This window comes from Ostrea edulis, chromosome 6, assembly GCF_947568905.1.
Source record: "Ostrea edulis chromosome 6, xbOstEdul1.1, whole genome shotgun sequence".
NCBI lineage: Eukaryota > Metazoa > Mollusca > Bivalvia > Ostreida > Ostreidae > Ostrea > Ostrea edulis.
Genome location: NC_079169.1, coordinates 35,450,660 through 35,467,492, shown reverse-complemented (window position 1 = coordinate 35,467,492; position 16,833 = coordinate 35,450,660). Strand labels below are relative to the sequence as shown.

Here is a 16,833-nt window from a genome sequence, read left to right as displayed (position 1 = left end):
CGAGTGCACCCGTGATGAGTTATAATTCCGAAACAAAGTTTCCGGATTGAAACATAACAGAGATGGGCTTACTATTATTATATATATACATATAGTAAATCATACGTTGATTCGAATACTATCGTAAATAATGATTAGATAAATACACATATTTGCAGACAACCTGAAATATGTGTTTATATATATATATATATATATATATATATATATATATATATGTAAAGCTTCTGAAGATTTGAAATGAAAGCGCTAAAGCTTTACTAAACGTCTTCGTGTTTCATTTCTATTTTTTACCTACACTTTTACCGATCATTGCGAAAATTAACTATTATCTGTCTATCTATCTATCTATCTATCTATATATATATGTAAATCATTTGATACTCTTCCTTTTGAGTTACATATAAGGTCTTTACTTAAATTATCCACTACACAATGTTTTTCATCAGTTTTGTTCATTGATCTTAACTCCATCCATTTCCTTTATCAGACTAAAAATGATTTCTGTCGGCCTTCCCCCTACCATCTAGTGTTCACTTTATACCATCAATGTCAAGATACTTAATATGCGAATTACAATTTGTTCTAGATATCAATGAGTGTGAGAGAGGGACAGACAAATGCCACAGCCGAGCTGATTGCACTAACACAATTGGGTCCTACAATTGTTCATGTCGTACTGGTTTTGAAGGAAGCGGATTTACATGCACAGGTAAAATGATACTACACTCTTCTTTCTCTTTTACATAGTCAAAAATATGATTTGAGGCATTCTTATGTTCTGAGTAAGCTTATAGTTGCTTATTGTAATTGAATTAGAGAAGAAATTCTAAGACATCTACGATTCTATTACATCAGATATTAATGAGTGTACAAGAGGGACGCACACATGTGATAAACGGAATTCACCGAAACGGGCAAATTGTACCAATACAATCGGATCGTTCACGTGTAAATGCAACACCGGATTTGCTGGAAATGGACATACCTGTCGCGGTAAGAAAATGTTTTGTAGAGTAAAACGTCTATAGCTTACAAAAGCATTGTACATTTCATCATGTGATAAAAAAAAACGAGTTAATAAACGAATGCGTCCGCTAGAAGAATATAATTCTAAATAAGTGACTCTTGGTATTGCATATACTGAGAACTCTTTCTAGACAGTTGCGTTTTGTTTTCTTATGACTGGAAAAGTCTTTATGACATTAACCTCTGTTTTAAAGACATCAACGAGTGTACAAGCAATACGCACAATTGTCATCGTCCACATGCCGAATGTTCTAACACGATTGGGAGCTTCACCTGCAAGTGTAAGAAAGGATTCCGAGGAGACGGCTACATATGCAGAGGTGAGACTAGGGAATAGAAGACAACTAAAGTGTTCAATATAAGAAGGGAATTAGCAGAAGAAAGTTTTCAGTGGTGAAGCTAAAACTGTGAAGTGATACAGTAAAACTCGAATATAGCGAAACGGATATAGCGAAATTACGGATATAACGAAGTAAATTCCTATTCCCCTTGAATTAAAATTGAATGCAAAAATCACCTTTTATAACAAATTTATTTTTTTCATTTTAAACTCTTTGTGATTTTTAACAATCGTTTTCCATTGACATAAAGGATTCACACTTATTACAAAATTTCCGTTTGTATTTTTTGAAAAAAGGTTGTTAACGCAAAACAATACTTACACATACGTTTAGGAAATATATTGTCGGTATTGTTTACTATTCTCGTTAATTAAATTTGAAGTTTGATTGCATTTCTTTTTTCGTACACTCCTTTATTTGTGTAAAACAACAAGTAAATGACAGTTGCATGTATTGCGCAAAATTGTGTTGACATTTCTCTTTCGACATGTTCTTGCATGACTTAATAATCCAACAAGATAAATTATCATATATAAATCAATGTGTATATTTCTTGTATAAAAATATTTCTTCTCGAAAATATATAGGCTTCATTTCTCTTAAAGACAATACAAACGCAAGTATATCGATTGCTGCTTTCTTATATAACTGTTATACATGTAGAAGAAATCGGTTTTATAACGAATTCGTTATATTTGAATTATGAATTCGCTATAAACATATAACGAATTACGCTTATAGCGAATTTTTATAGACGGTCCCCAGAAATTCGCTATATCAGAGTTTTACTGTATTAGGAAATGCATGTCATAATTGTCTCTATAGTAGGAGTATAAAAAAAACTTGTGATTATTCTCGTATGTGATTGACAATTTTAATGCATATGATGTATAAGTAAATCAGAGTTATGATTATAAAGAGAAGGGCATAATTTTATCACTTGTACATCAAACAATTGAATCTTTAAACTTTAACAACGAATTGAAAAAATATCCAATTATACATGGGCAGTGGAGGCTATCCACGTGCAACACTTTAAGACATCAATAAAAAGAGTTCTTTTCATGATGATATTGAGCTATGTTTATGAAAATGTCAAATGATAGTGAAGGTCATGCTTGTTCGCAATATTTCAATTCTAGGAAAACTACTTTCAATATGCCTTCTGTTAGCATTTGCAGTTTACTTGCCAAAGAATTTACAATAGAAAATCACTTCCGCAATTATACACAGTGGCCTTACACTTTACTTCGCGGTTGTAAAGGAATTTCGATAATATAAAAAGGAGTGAAAACACGACAAGTAATAATGAAAATGTTCCTTATTCGTTGATATTTTAAAAATTAATCAATATATTGTCTTTCCCTTTACCAAGACATCGATGAATGCAAGGAAAACACACATAACTGCCACAGACCCCATGCCTGGTGTGACAACACGATTGGTTCCTTTAGATGTAGATGTAAAACAGGCTACACAGGGGATGGGTTCACGTGTACAGGTAAGCATTTCCTATCTTAAATGGGATATACTCTTTCAACTCAACGATGCAAACAAAACTCATGATACAAGTAATTTAGTTGTCATTAAATCCTCAGTATATCTATCACTTAAATTAACTTTTTCTAGATGGATAAATTTAAAATGGCATTATTAATGTCACTTTTTATCCTCTTGTGATGGTGTTTTACTGACAAACTTCTTCTGAGAGCTTTTCTACTGTATATTTTTTACAGTTTGAAAAAAGTATAGTCAATTAGTTCTTGACTTTTTTCCCACAATAATTCTAATGGTTAAACGTCTGTTTTTTTATATTTATAGAATTAATGAGATTGATCACTGGGTTTTTTTTGTTTGTTTTTTTGTTGTTGTTTTTTTGGTTTTTTTTTTACATTTACATGAAGAGAAATATGAGAAGTAAGTTTTACGTAGAACGATTAAATTAAAAAAGGATCTGAATATGATATTGAAAAGCGTGTAAAAATCAGTACAAGGAAGCATTTATTTCTCTGAAATAATTGAGACAGGTAATATACAATATCACATCTGCTGTAGTTTATTTCTCAAAAACTAAAACCCAAATACAAAATATAAAATGCAACAATTATGAATTGTGATTTTAGTGATCGAGAAAGAAACCTTCAGCCTTGCATGATATCAGTTACAAAAAGTGTCTTTTCTTCAAATAATTGATATGTTATTTACAAGTATGTTGTGTGTCATAAACAAATATCAAAATAAAAAGATCCGCATGTGCATTCAAATTTTTCGGTGGAGAATGTACTCCTAAACCTTCAAATGATAATGTACTATTGATTGATTAGGATATTGGTTAATAAAGTATATACCTTTTAACAGTTACAACATCCCTTTGCTTACAAAATCAAAAGTATATTTCTGTAATTAATGTTGTACTCTAACATAAGAACGGACTATCCACTATTTTGATCTCATATTTCTATTTTTTCATATCCCATGTAAATGAAAACAAATGATTAATGTAATTATTTCATTTAAGAGACTATTAGATTTATTATTCTGTTAGAATTCCCATGGGCACGAATAGAGACTATTAGATTTATTAGTCTGTTAGAATTCCCATGGGCACGAATAGAGACTATTAGATTTATTAGTCTGTTAGAATTCCCATGGGCACGAATTGAGCTCCTTTGTTAGCTGACCTGTTTTTGTATTCCCATGAAACATAATTTATTCAAAAACTTCTACGTGAGAAGAAAAAATCTCTTGCTGTGGCCTCTTATTCGACATTTAGATATAACGACGATGTTTTATCTATTAACAATAATAACTTTCATTCATATATCAATTCGATATATCCCTGTGATCTCGAAATATAAGACACCAAAGTCGTCCACCTCTGTTTCATACTTAGATATATATTTTCATTTATGTAGCAATATTCCATTATCATCTGCATATGGTGATTATGTCTCTCAAATGATTCGATATGAAAGAACTTGCTCTGCGTATGGTCTTTGTTCAAATCGAGGCAGGCTACTGGCAAACAAGTTGGTGGTGCATGGGTTTCAACACTCTCGTTTAAAGTCAGCATTTCGCAAATTCTATGGTCGTTATAACGATCTAGTTTTCCAATACAACCTATCATTGGGTCAAATGCTGTCTGACGTGTTCCATACTGATTGTTAGGCCGTCCTTGGCACACTGATTTCGACTACAGTAAATTCCGTTTACCTGATCAAGATATTGGGCCCACGGCGGGTGTGACCGGTCGACAGGGAATGCATCCTGATCCCACCTTTGGTGTATCCGGGGGTCCGTGTTTGCCCTACTATCTATTTTGTATTGCTTGTAGGAGTTATGAGATTAATCACTGTTCGTTATCTTCACCTTTTATCATCATTTTCCCCCCAAACATCATGGCCACATCCTTTTGAACATTGCATGGAACTGGTATTACATTGTAAAAAGTCTTATATAACATTTTACGAGTTTTAGATTATGTCATTCTTGATTTAACAGCGATTGTTGTATTTTATTTGAAATAAGACGACTATAAGTATGCTAGTAAGTAGATGCTCTGTAATTTGAAAAGACTTAGCAAATACATGTATCGATAGTTTCCTTACATTTAATTCTCTTGAAAACTGTTTAAACATATACACTGTTCGTTATCTTCACCTTTCATTAGGTACTGATATCTAGTTTTAGTTGATTGAAATTAATTTACCACGGAACAAAGAAAAATACTGTAATGGAGAGTTTGAAATATAATGTAGTATCTGGTTCCATACAAAACATTGTTTAAAATCCTATTATATTCCATTCATATAACTGATATCTTAATAATAAACGCGAACTCGGTTGTTTAATGGATGTGATGTGAATTTTTTCCAGCCATTAAATCGTGTAAGGAGGGACGAGATGACTGCAGTAAATACGCTAAGTGCACGGATCTGTCAGTAGGAGGGACTTATTCGTGTGATTGTTTCTTTGGTTTCTTTGGAAATGGAAAAACGTGCACCGGTAAGTATTCGCCTTTAAATTACCTTTTACAAAGTTGCTGTTTGTGCGCGTAAGGTCACAGAAGGTGTAATTCAGCGTCACTATTTGTGTGTAATTGTCCTGTCGTATTCAAATATTTAATATTTATAGCAATTTGAATACGGTAGAGCAGTTTTTCCACTCGAGATAATACTTTTTGCTTGGTTGAACGATTTAAATTCACACCGCCCCATGTTTGATAGTTATAATTGCACCTAATTCTGTCAGCAATGCAAATACGTATTTGTGCAAAAAAGATACATCTGTTTGATAAACTACTGGGTTTTGTTTACGTTTTTGACGACTGTAGAATGTTTTTCAGGTGAGTAATTAACATTACAATGCTTATCATTTTTTGGAACATATTGTCCGCCAAAATATATCGCGCTGAAATTATCTGCATACCTATGCGGTAGATAACCAAAGTTTATGCCTGAGGTGAAACAACCGGTTTACTGTATTTTTGAATTTGAGGATCCATTTAATAGGTAAACCATCCTTCTATAGTATAGATTCAAGTTATTCAACATCTTGACCTACAAGTTGGGGGGGGGGGGCATTATTGTATTTTTCATTCAATGCAAACGTTTTATTTTTAGGGTTTTGTATTGTTTAGATGAAATTCAGTAATAATTTGTACACATAAACATTGATCTATATTAATGTATCAACTTCTTCATGTACGAAATGAACCGTGATACCATTATTCGGATAGATGCATATTATATATATATATATATATGTGTGTGTGTGTGTGTGTGTGTGTGTGTGTGTGTGTGTGTGTGTGAATAATTAAATAAAATATGACAACACGTTGTAAAATGTCCTGTAGTTCATCAACTTGAAAATATTCTGAAATCAGATGGAAAAATAACACATGTCTACGAAAGCCCAGAGAATTTGAGATTTGAAATTCAAAATACGAGATTCGAAATTCAGAATACGAGATTCTAATTTCGAAATTCAACAATCAAAATGTAGGTCACAATAGATTAAAGGGTAGAGGGTACATGCATATAAACTTACAATATGACAGAAAGCTTATTCCTCTAATATGTTTACCAAACAACGAAACATTTCTTTTAAAACTATAAATGGTATATAATGTATGCATAGCATGTATGCAGACAGGCCCATAGCTGTGGGCGTTTGGGTTAAGTACTTGTGTATTATATACAAACAATAGTGGAAATTCGAACCATGAATAAATATTTCTCTCCGATCTGTGTCCTTTTTACATTGTTTTAGGTTCCAGGAAGCTTAACTAAATGTTTCATTACGACAGAATGTTAATCTATCCACGTTTTAAAAAATATCTTATCCCACTGATTCAAATCATGGGCAATATTTTAGCATTATAAATCATGTCATTATATGCAAACAGGCCTGTAGAAAGTCGGGTTCATAGAAAGCGGGGTGGGGGTGGAGTGGAACCAGGTCGGATACATCTCAAATAGTACACTTGAATTGAAATGGAATCGAAGGTTATATAAATCATATTAACTGATGACACCCCGTAGCAATGGATTCTGATTCTAGATTAATCTATAGGTTTACCCGCATACCATTTTTTTTCTGCTTGAATGATCATATATGATCCTATTCTTATGATTTATTTTACATGAAGATAACTATACATGTTTGAGTTAACAATGACACAGGTGCATGGGTTCAACCCCCCCCCCCCCCACATTACTACCCGAATAGCCTACAACGATAGTTGATTTAATTATTTTTGTTGAAAATTTCTCTGAATTTCTTTGAAAATTACCGTTAATACCTACTCAGGGTATTTATAAAAAGGGCTTATTTTGATTTATTTTGGACTTTTGGGGTATGCAAGACATTGTTTATATGCATTAAAGAGATGTTCAATAAACATACTTATAACTCAACTCATGTAGCTTATTCGAGGGGGGGGGGGGGTGACCCCAAGCACCTGTGAACTACATGTATGAAGGAAAAATTACAATGTAATTACCGGTTTTGATTATCGAGTATTTAACCAGACCCATAACCGGCCGGCAATGGGGATGGGAAAACTAACTGGGAACAAACCACCAAATGTTTGACCAAATATCCACAGGCACCTGAAGTAACGACACGACTACCAACACCCATCCCCCCTTTTTCTGATTTTTATTTGCGGCGATAATTTCTCTGAAATGTGTGGGTTCCTTGTCTATCCTATCCCAAATTCGATTTATATAAACGTTTCACCCTTTTTCTAAGCTTTAGAGATTGGCCTTCTACTGGTAATTACAAATTGTATTCCGGTAGAAGGCCAATCTCTATTAAAGCTTACCAAAAAAAAGCGCGTGAAACGATTATATATATATATATATATATATATATATATATATATATATATATATATATATCTCGAAATGGGGATGGGATAGACAAGGAATCCACACATTTTGGAGAATATATCGCCGCAGAAAAAAATCAGAAGGGGGGGGGGGGTAGTCTCCATCCTTCAGATGCCTGTACAAATATCTTCCTCACCTGTTCATTAATTATATGCGCATGGGTGTAAACAATGTAGGAAATTAGAATCATGAATAATTATTTCTCTCTCGTCTATCTTGTCCCTTTATATATATATATATATTTATATATATATATATATATATATATATATATATATATATATATATATAAACGATACATGTGAAAATCAATTAATTAATGTATAAAGCACTACCTAGTTGTGATTATTTAGTGCTTTATATATTAATTAATTGATTATCACATGTATCGTTTAGATCCTAGGGGTAAACGTAAGGTTGGGTGTTATATTTGTTTGTTTGTGCTTTATATTAAATATTCTATACAATTGCATCGAGAGATCCACTCTCCTTATAAAATATCTTAAACACTGAATGACACAGCGACTGTGTGGGATTGCATCAGTGTGTATAAGTAGCGCTTTAGGAGCATAACAAAGCTTCCTTTTTTAGGGAAGTCATTGTGACCGAGTGGACTTACGCACTGGTTTGACAATCTTGCTAGGCGGTGGGTGCCGTACGTCGCTGGTTCGACCCCGGGCTGGGGCGAAAATTTTCAGTACCTAGTTGTGATTATTTAGTGCTTTATATATATATATATATATATATATATATGTGTGTTTTAGGAAGCTACCACAGAACACTAATTTATCCACTTAAAAAAAGAGCTTGTCCCATTGATTCATACTGTACATGTATATTCTATGTTTATGTATGTATAATCTCAGGATCCGGTAATTTTGTCCGTAATAGTAATAGCAGGGTTCCATACTGTATCACCCCCTAATAAATATTAGGAAGTGATATAGTATACACCCCTACTATTATTATATTACAGACAAAATTACCGGTTCCTGTGGTACGTAGGCTGATATAATATGAATCAATGGATAAGATAACTTTTAAAACGTGGATAGATTAGTATTCTGTCGTTATCACGCATGTAGGTAAGCTTCACGGAGCCTAAAAGTGTATTTAAAAAAAGAAAAAAGATACAACTTAGATCCGAGATAAATATATATTAATGTTTCGAATTTCCTCCATTGTTTATATATAGATAACTGAAAAAAATCAAACTAGAATCAATTGTTGGAGTGGTATCATCGGTTAATAGGCTTCATATACGATTTCACTTTAAGGTATATTATGAGGTGTATTCGTCATTATTTGACCTGGTTATCCCATACAGTGCAGAATTAATATGTGGGAGCTGGAACAAGTTTTCTGTCCCTTTCCCTTCCCGCCTTCTACGGGCCTGTCTGCATGCTAAGCATACATCTAAACATTTATAGTTTTAGAAGAAAAGTTTCGTTGCTTTGTAAACATACATGCATTAGAAGAATAAGCTTTCTGTCATATTGTAAGTTTATATCCATGTACCCTCTAACCTTTAATCTATCGTGACCTACATTTTCATTGGTTAATTTGGATTTTGAATTTCGAATCTCGCATTTCGAATTTTGAATCTCGAATGAGCCTTCTGGGCATTCGTACATGTCCTCCGAAATTACAAATTCATTAACAGTAAAAGACAACCAAAAAATCCAAATTTCATAGAAAATCCTATTCCCGAGTCAATAGATGCAAATATCCCCGGTGTGGAACTTGTACATTATATAAAGGAGGGACAAACTTTCAATTTCAACGGAAAGGAATTTATCGTAAATGCGGATATGTCTTGTGGCTCTAAAAATTTAATAAATGTTATTACATATAGCGGATGTAGACAAATCTATATCGGAGAAACGGGAACAACTCTTAGAGCCAGAATTCGTGTACATATGCAACACATTCAAGTACTGGAATACCGTAAAATAAAACCGAGTGAACATTTAAACGTGTGTGGAAATGGGCATTTTAACGTTTTTCCTTTTTATAAACTTTTCACGGACAATTTAGTGGAAAGGAGAGAAAAAGAAAAATATTTCATTCACTCATTTAGACCAATAGGTTAATGTAAATTCCTTGTATTACATCACAATAATACACTCCAAATGACTCCCTCTGTATTTTGACGTCATTATATTCTTATAGTCATAACAACATAATTTGTTTTTATAAAGTAAAACGTCTGAAGATTTTCTTTAAACTGAAAGCGCTTATGTTTTACAACGTGTTGTCATATTTTATTTCATTTTTTACCGATTGATTACCGGACACTGAGGCAATTTTTCACATTTGGACATATATATAAAAGCAGGAAAATGGGACAAAATTGGAAAAAATCTGAGGAATTCATGGAAAAGATATCTAGATGACTGTTTTATTTTTGGTAAAAATCCGAAGAAGATCTGATCAAGTTTCACAATTTGTTGAATACGCTCAATCCAAATATCCAGTTTACCATGGACTTCATTAATACTTCAAAGTGATAAAACATGAAACCAACATCCTAAATGATGTATTTTACAAAACAACGGACACACACCAATATTTGAATTTCATATCATGTCATCCTACACACACTAAAAGGAATATCCCGTACAATTTGGCCAGAAGGATTTACACTATTGTTATAAATACTAAAGACCAAAGACTGGCGGAATGGAAAATATTTCTTACTGCTCAGAATTATCCGGAAACATTCATTCTTTAAGCCATAAATGAAGCAAAGAATATTCAACAGTATACTCTTAGAACAACAAGAGTAAAAGACCACGATCCTTTCCTTATACCATTTATGACCACTTACAACCCAAAACATATAAATATCTTTTAGGAAGCTAAGAAGAATTTTACAGTTATCGAGCGTGATTTAGAAATTCAGATAATTATTCCCAAATCTGACCTACTCCACAGCCAAAGACAACCATCTTAACTTGAAGAAATTATTAACAAAAGCCAAATTCAATTCAACGCCTGAAAAATACACAGTTTCTATATGTGGTGACTCAAGGTGTGGTACATGTCCCTTCCTGAAAACAGGGCCTTCTATTTCTTTTAAATGCGGACAATGTTTTACTGTAAATGATCACATGTCATGCAAGTCGAAAAACAGCCAGGATGCGTGTCCATCGCCAACAAATTAACGATCCCAGTACAAGAAATACCCCGTGTAGGGAATATTTTCACACCTGTGCTTGAGGCAACTACAGCGTATTTCCATTTTATAAAATTAAAACAGAATCAACGTCCATGAGACTTGCTAAAGAAAATTATTTCATTAAACTGTAAAATTTCATGCTTATTTTGATCAAGTCACCTTTCCCGAACTTTTGTTTTATGACGTTATGTATCTATAATTTCTTCCTCGGAAAGACTGTCCGGACGTCACAATAGACGTCTCTAAGATAAACTACGTTGTATTCAATGTTTGTATTCACCTGAAGATGGATGTTAAAATCCAGAAAGCACTAGTGATTTGAATATATTTTGGAACTGCATATTTTCCTGCTTTTTTATTTAATTATTTTGACTGTGTGTTATTAACTCTTTCTAATTAGCTATCTATCTATCTATGTATATATAAAGCACAGAAAATTTCACTTTATTTGGATACCCACTTCCGCCCCTACCCGGGGTTGAACTCACGACCTGCGAAACCAAATCTCCTAGCAGCGTGTAATCAACGCGCTAGACCGCTCGACCATCTAGGCAAGTCACAAAACTTGCTTTCGATGACGATGGAATTCTCGCCACGCTGTCACACGCTACACGGTCATTGAGAATGGAAATGGAATACAGTTATTTAACGTATACTTTAAGTGGATCATACATGATACACATTGCATATATATATATATATATATATATATATATATATATATATATATATATATATATATATATATAATTTCTGTATTTTGCTTTTTAAAAGAGGGTGTTCTCTTAGTTTCAAGAACTCGTGCCCAATCCTTTTGTCTTTTTAAAACATCTTGACAATAACATATGTTCAATTCAATTCAACATATTTTCTATGCGTACAAAAACATATTTAAAGAGTATACAAATAATCCTGCAGACCTATTATCTGTTGTATTTGGTAGTCGCCCCACGATTGTACTGAAATGTAACCCCCTGTTATCCCGGTAATCTTGTTTCATAATGCTCTGTAGATTCTAAACGATTTTCTTACATTAAATATATTTTACGGTTAAATTTTTTTCGTATTTGATCATTAAATTGTAGCAAACTGTGCTCTGTGTTTCCAATTCCTGAGATTGCATTTACAGAAAATTATAATTTAATTTTTTTTTAAAAGTTTACTATCCACAAAATTCTACAAAATGGATACCTACCGAAAATACACGTTACAGCTATATATAGTATTTGGTAAAGGTACTGATAACACCTTTTGTCTCATTGTAGGTAGTCGAGGACGTCAATTTCTTGTACTCTTCATGAAGAACATTGATCCTCCAACAGAAACGAAACCTAAACCAAAGTTCGCAGAGATTTATATCGCGTCCGTAGATAAATCAGATGTCAAAGTTTCTTCCTCTGGCGCATTGTCATCAAAGATAAAGGCAGAGATAAATCAGAGATTGTCAATGACACCGAATTCGCAGAAAATATTAAGGATAACACATGAAATTCGAGCCAATGATTTCAAAGTGGAGAACAAGGCTGTAATGGTGGAAACAACTGGAGTGACGTCAGTGTTTGCACTGAATCATGACGGATTCACCTCTGACAGTACCCTCATCTTACCGATAGACAGACTGGGTACCAAGTACATTGTACCTTCTACAGAACCGCACAATAGCCGTATCTCAGATTACAACAGCCAAATTGCATTTGCGGCTGCAAAAGACAGAACGCGTGTGACCGTGACACTGAAACTCAAAAGTGGACAATCCATTGAATATCAAGGCAAACGGTATAGGGATGGGGGCGAAATTATAGTCACTTTAAATAAATACCAGACCTTTGAATTAGCACATAATGGGGATCTGACGGGCACCATGATTTTTGCAAATAATCCTGTGGCTGTTTTCTCTGGAAATCGATGTAACAAACTCAATCGTTATGGTTACTGCAGTCATCTGGTGGAGCAAATTCCACCTGTAGAAAGCCTTGATGATGTATATGTTGTTCCTCCACATGTTGATAGAAGTGGCACCCAGATACGGGTGGTGGCTGCTCATGGTGGATCCACAACTTTCTCGTACACAGTAGACAAATCCAAAAGTACTAAGACTATCGGCACATACCAAAACTTTGATATCAAAGTAACAGGAAAACAGACAGTAGTGGTAGAAGCCAAGCAACAGGTGCTTGTTTTGAGTTTTGCTCTTGCCGCATTCAGATCCTCACACGGAGACCCTTACATGACAATGGTACCCGGAGTTAATCAGTATGTCCATCAGTATCACATCGCCGTACCGCAAGGATTTGAGCAGAACTATTTGGTCATGATTGTCCAAAAAAGTTCCAGATCCAGTTTGCTGTTGGATAACGACAGTATAAGTTCTGCAAATGTCGCATCAGAGAGTACTGTTAACGTGAAAGGCACGGATTACGTCGTCTTAACAGTAAAAAATGTGAAGTCGGGCGGTCACCGTGTGGAAACGAAGGACAAGTCCCGTTTCGGTCTGATGGTTTATGGTCATAGTCACGACGATGGATACGGTTTTGCAGCTAACATCCTTGGACAAGGGAAAATTTAAATTTTGAAAATGTACATCGGGTTATTTGACTGTAATTCCACTGGTTATTAAATTGCTAGGAAATCAATTTCATGTCGAACAATAATAAATCTGCATGAAGAGTAAGTCTTTTCTTTATATTGAAAAAGGTAGCAGAGTTTTAAGCATAAGCATTGCTGAATGCACACAGTTTGGTTGAATATTGAATAACCATTGAAAAATGGCTTTAAATACAGATCTTTCTTACTGTATAACTTGCATGACTATGTCATCTGCAAGTATAATCAAATAAAATCTATCAACAACAGTTCAAAAGAAATAGTGATTAATTTGATAATTTTGATATGGCTTAAATTGATAAAATAACATTTGACAATGGAGTTTAAAATTCATTGACACAATAATGATTGTATAATTAGAGTATGACACGTGTAATTTCAAGATCCTCTATGATGACTGATAATGTGCCAAGAAAAGATGAAAAATGTATTCTCATTCTAAAGATGCTCATTTTGTTTATTTCCGTCTATTGGAAGATCATTTACTGATTTATTGGTATTCCACCAGCTTTAGGTGAAGTGCAGTATTGGATCTAGAATTTTTTTAATGGGAAGTGCGATCCAGGTTTGTATCTTTTGTGCTCAAGAAAGAGAGATTGAAGACCCCAAAAGAGGCACAAAATTACCTTTTTAAAAGAGATGTATGAGCAAAGGAGGAGAGTTGCAACCGCCAACAACTATATTTTGTATCTTTTATACAAGTACGATTTATGAGATGGATCGCTGTTCATTATCAATACCATGCCTTATGTTAATATGGTGATTGCATCAGTCCATAAGTCTTCAGTGACTCCTATCAACTGTGGCTGTCAGCTAAAACAAGTCCCCGTACTTCCGGTAAAACTCTGAAAGTGGAAGACATTTCGTTTTGTCATACATATAAGTCACTAAATTGGTTTGTCACTACTGTAAGAATGATCCTCAAATGAATAAAATGATTATGAATTCTGCCAGAACACCAAAGTTTACATTTCATGATAGTACATCCATTCTGTGTTTTCAATTTCTGCGGTTGCGTATACTATATATACTTTTGAGCATCTTGATATATTTTGCGATTGTAATTTTTGCGGATTTCTATCCGCAAATTCGGCAAAAAAAAGTGTACAGCCGCAGACAATACCTTTTATACGGTACATATACTCCTTCTTAAAATGATCACAAATTTAAAGTACGAAAAATGAAGCTAACGAACAGTTATCAGTCTCATAAATACCGTAATGCATATATTTAATTTAGTAAATAATTGAGTGACATTAAATATACAGGAATATTACTTTGAATTCTAAATATCACGTAAGGTATTCAAAGTATAACGCTGTATGACGTGTTCTATACCAATAGTAAGGCCGTTCTTGGCACACTGATTTTGACTACAGAGTACCCCGTTTTCCTGATCAAGATATAGAGCTGATGGCGGTTGTGAATTTAGTTGCAATTTATTACTGTTCATCATAACATACACCATGTGCCCCGTCTGCTGGACAGAGGACCTAGATAGAGAAATTAACCGTGCCTTCTGATGTGACGATGCAGAAATTATCATTACTAGTGATTTTAATGTGGACTTGTTCAAAGGTTCCCACAAATCTGGACATATGCTTTAGAAGAATAACAACCCCAACCAAGGTAACTAACACCTCAAGTGCCCTTATTGATCAATTTTATGAAAGGTGAAGACAACGAACAGCGATCAATTTCACAACTCCTATAAGCAATACAAAGTGGAGAGCTGGGCAAACACGGACCCCTGGGTACACCTGAGGTGAGACCAAGTGCCCAGGAGGAGCAATCATCCCCGTCGACTGATCACACCCGCCGTGTTACTGATAATCCATTATATCGTTAAACTGATAAATCAGATAGCGTGTGTGAAATTAACAAACCCTTTACTGCTATCTCTGACCACTACCATATCTGTGTCACTAGAAAAAAAGCACGCAGCAAAAACGAAATCATATAGAAATTGAATATCGCGACTTTAAAAAGTTTAATGAAAGTAACTTTCTAGAAGACTCACAACAAGTAGAATTTAACAATCGCCTCCTAATGCATGATTCATATGACATTTTGACTGAATTTTGTAAAGTTTTAAATAGATTTCTTGACAAACATGCGAACATTAAAATTAAAACTAAGCGGGTAAAGAGCAAAATCTGTCCAATATGGCTAAACATATGAAATTAAAGATGCTGAACCTTTACACTTATGTGACACTTACCATAAGATTGATTGATTAATTTTATATTGTTTAACGTCTCTTTCGAGAATTTTTCACACATATGGAGACGTCACCACTGCCGGTGAAGGGCTGCAAAATGTAGGCCTATGTTTGGTGCTCATGGCCTTTGAGCAGGGAGGGATCTTTATCGTGCCACACCTGTTGTGACATGGAACCTCGTTTTTGCGGTCTCATACGAAAGACCGCCTCGTCTAGTCACCTCTTACGACAAGCAAAGGGTACTGAGGACCCATTTTAACTCGGATCCCCACAAGAAATGAAATGTAAACTATATCGGAAGAAAGTAAAGTATTAAAGACAACGCAAAATCATCATATTACAAAACAGCAATTGAAGAAAGTTCTAATCCTAAAGAAATGTAGAAACATGTAAACCAGCTATCATCTAATTCTAATAACCTTCACACGTGTTTTCTATCGGGGCAATTCTAGATGACTTGCACACTTACATGTACATAGGGAATACCTTTGATTTTCATGTTGTTGATATGTCAAGTAAGCTTTTACAAGGCTTGCCGAAACATCAATGTGACTCAAATATTTCAAAGCAATTTGTTAAGTTAAAACTTGATGATGATACCATTTCTGGTATTCATTTCAAATTATTTTTTATAGTTTCACTTGCTTCATCTTAAAAGGTAATTATGAACTGCTTTTAATGCATTGTAGCAATTTTATTTCTTCATTTTTTAATATAATGTTATTATTCCCAATTAGTTCTAAATAATATCAAAGTTAAAACTGGAAACTTACACCTTAAGGTTAAAATTGTTGAAGATTCTCACGAGTGCATACCACATGGTATTCAGCAAGGTCTGGATCTAAAGTTACATAAAGAAATAAAAAGATCAACGCATCGTGAAAATGCACAAGTAGATTTATTTAGTTTACTTCAGCTGGGACACTACGATGCCCCTCCTCTTCAATGAATCAATATGAAGTTAAAGCTGACATGAATTAATAAATACGTACACCTTTCTCATCTTATCCGCCATATTTCTCTCAGGTAGCCTAATTTACTCAACCCGTATATACCCCAAAT

At 34.0% G+C, this 16,833-nt stretch overlaps 1 protein-coding gene across 5 annotated transcripts in view; it reads left to right on the top strand.

Annotated features, from left to right (window-relative positions):
- The window catches only part of LOC125683043 (fibrillin-1-like), a 28,266-nt gene extending 14,649 nt beyond the window's left edge, over positions 1 to 13,617 (top strand). For all 5 annotated transcript variants that reach the window (XM_056139421.1, XM_056139422.1, XM_056139424.1 and 2 more), the window contains exons 19-24: positions 590 to 712; positions 859 to 996; positions 1,224 to 1,349; positions 2,746 to 2,871; positions 5,247 to 5,375; positions 12,212 to 13,617. In XM_056139421.1, the coding sequence (XP_055995396.1) occupies positions 590 to 712; positions 859 to 996; positions 1,224 to 1,349; positions 2,746 to 2,871; positions 5,247 to 5,375; positions 12,212 to 13,512 (1,943 nt within the window). In that variant the 3' untranslated portion in view covers positions 13,513 to 13,617. The remainder of the gene's footprint in view (positions 1 to 589; positions 713 to 858; positions 997 to 1,223; positions 1,350 to 2,745; positions 2,872 to 5,246; positions 5,376 to 12,211) is intronic.
- Positions 13,618 to 16,833: the final 3,216 nt, after the last annotated feature.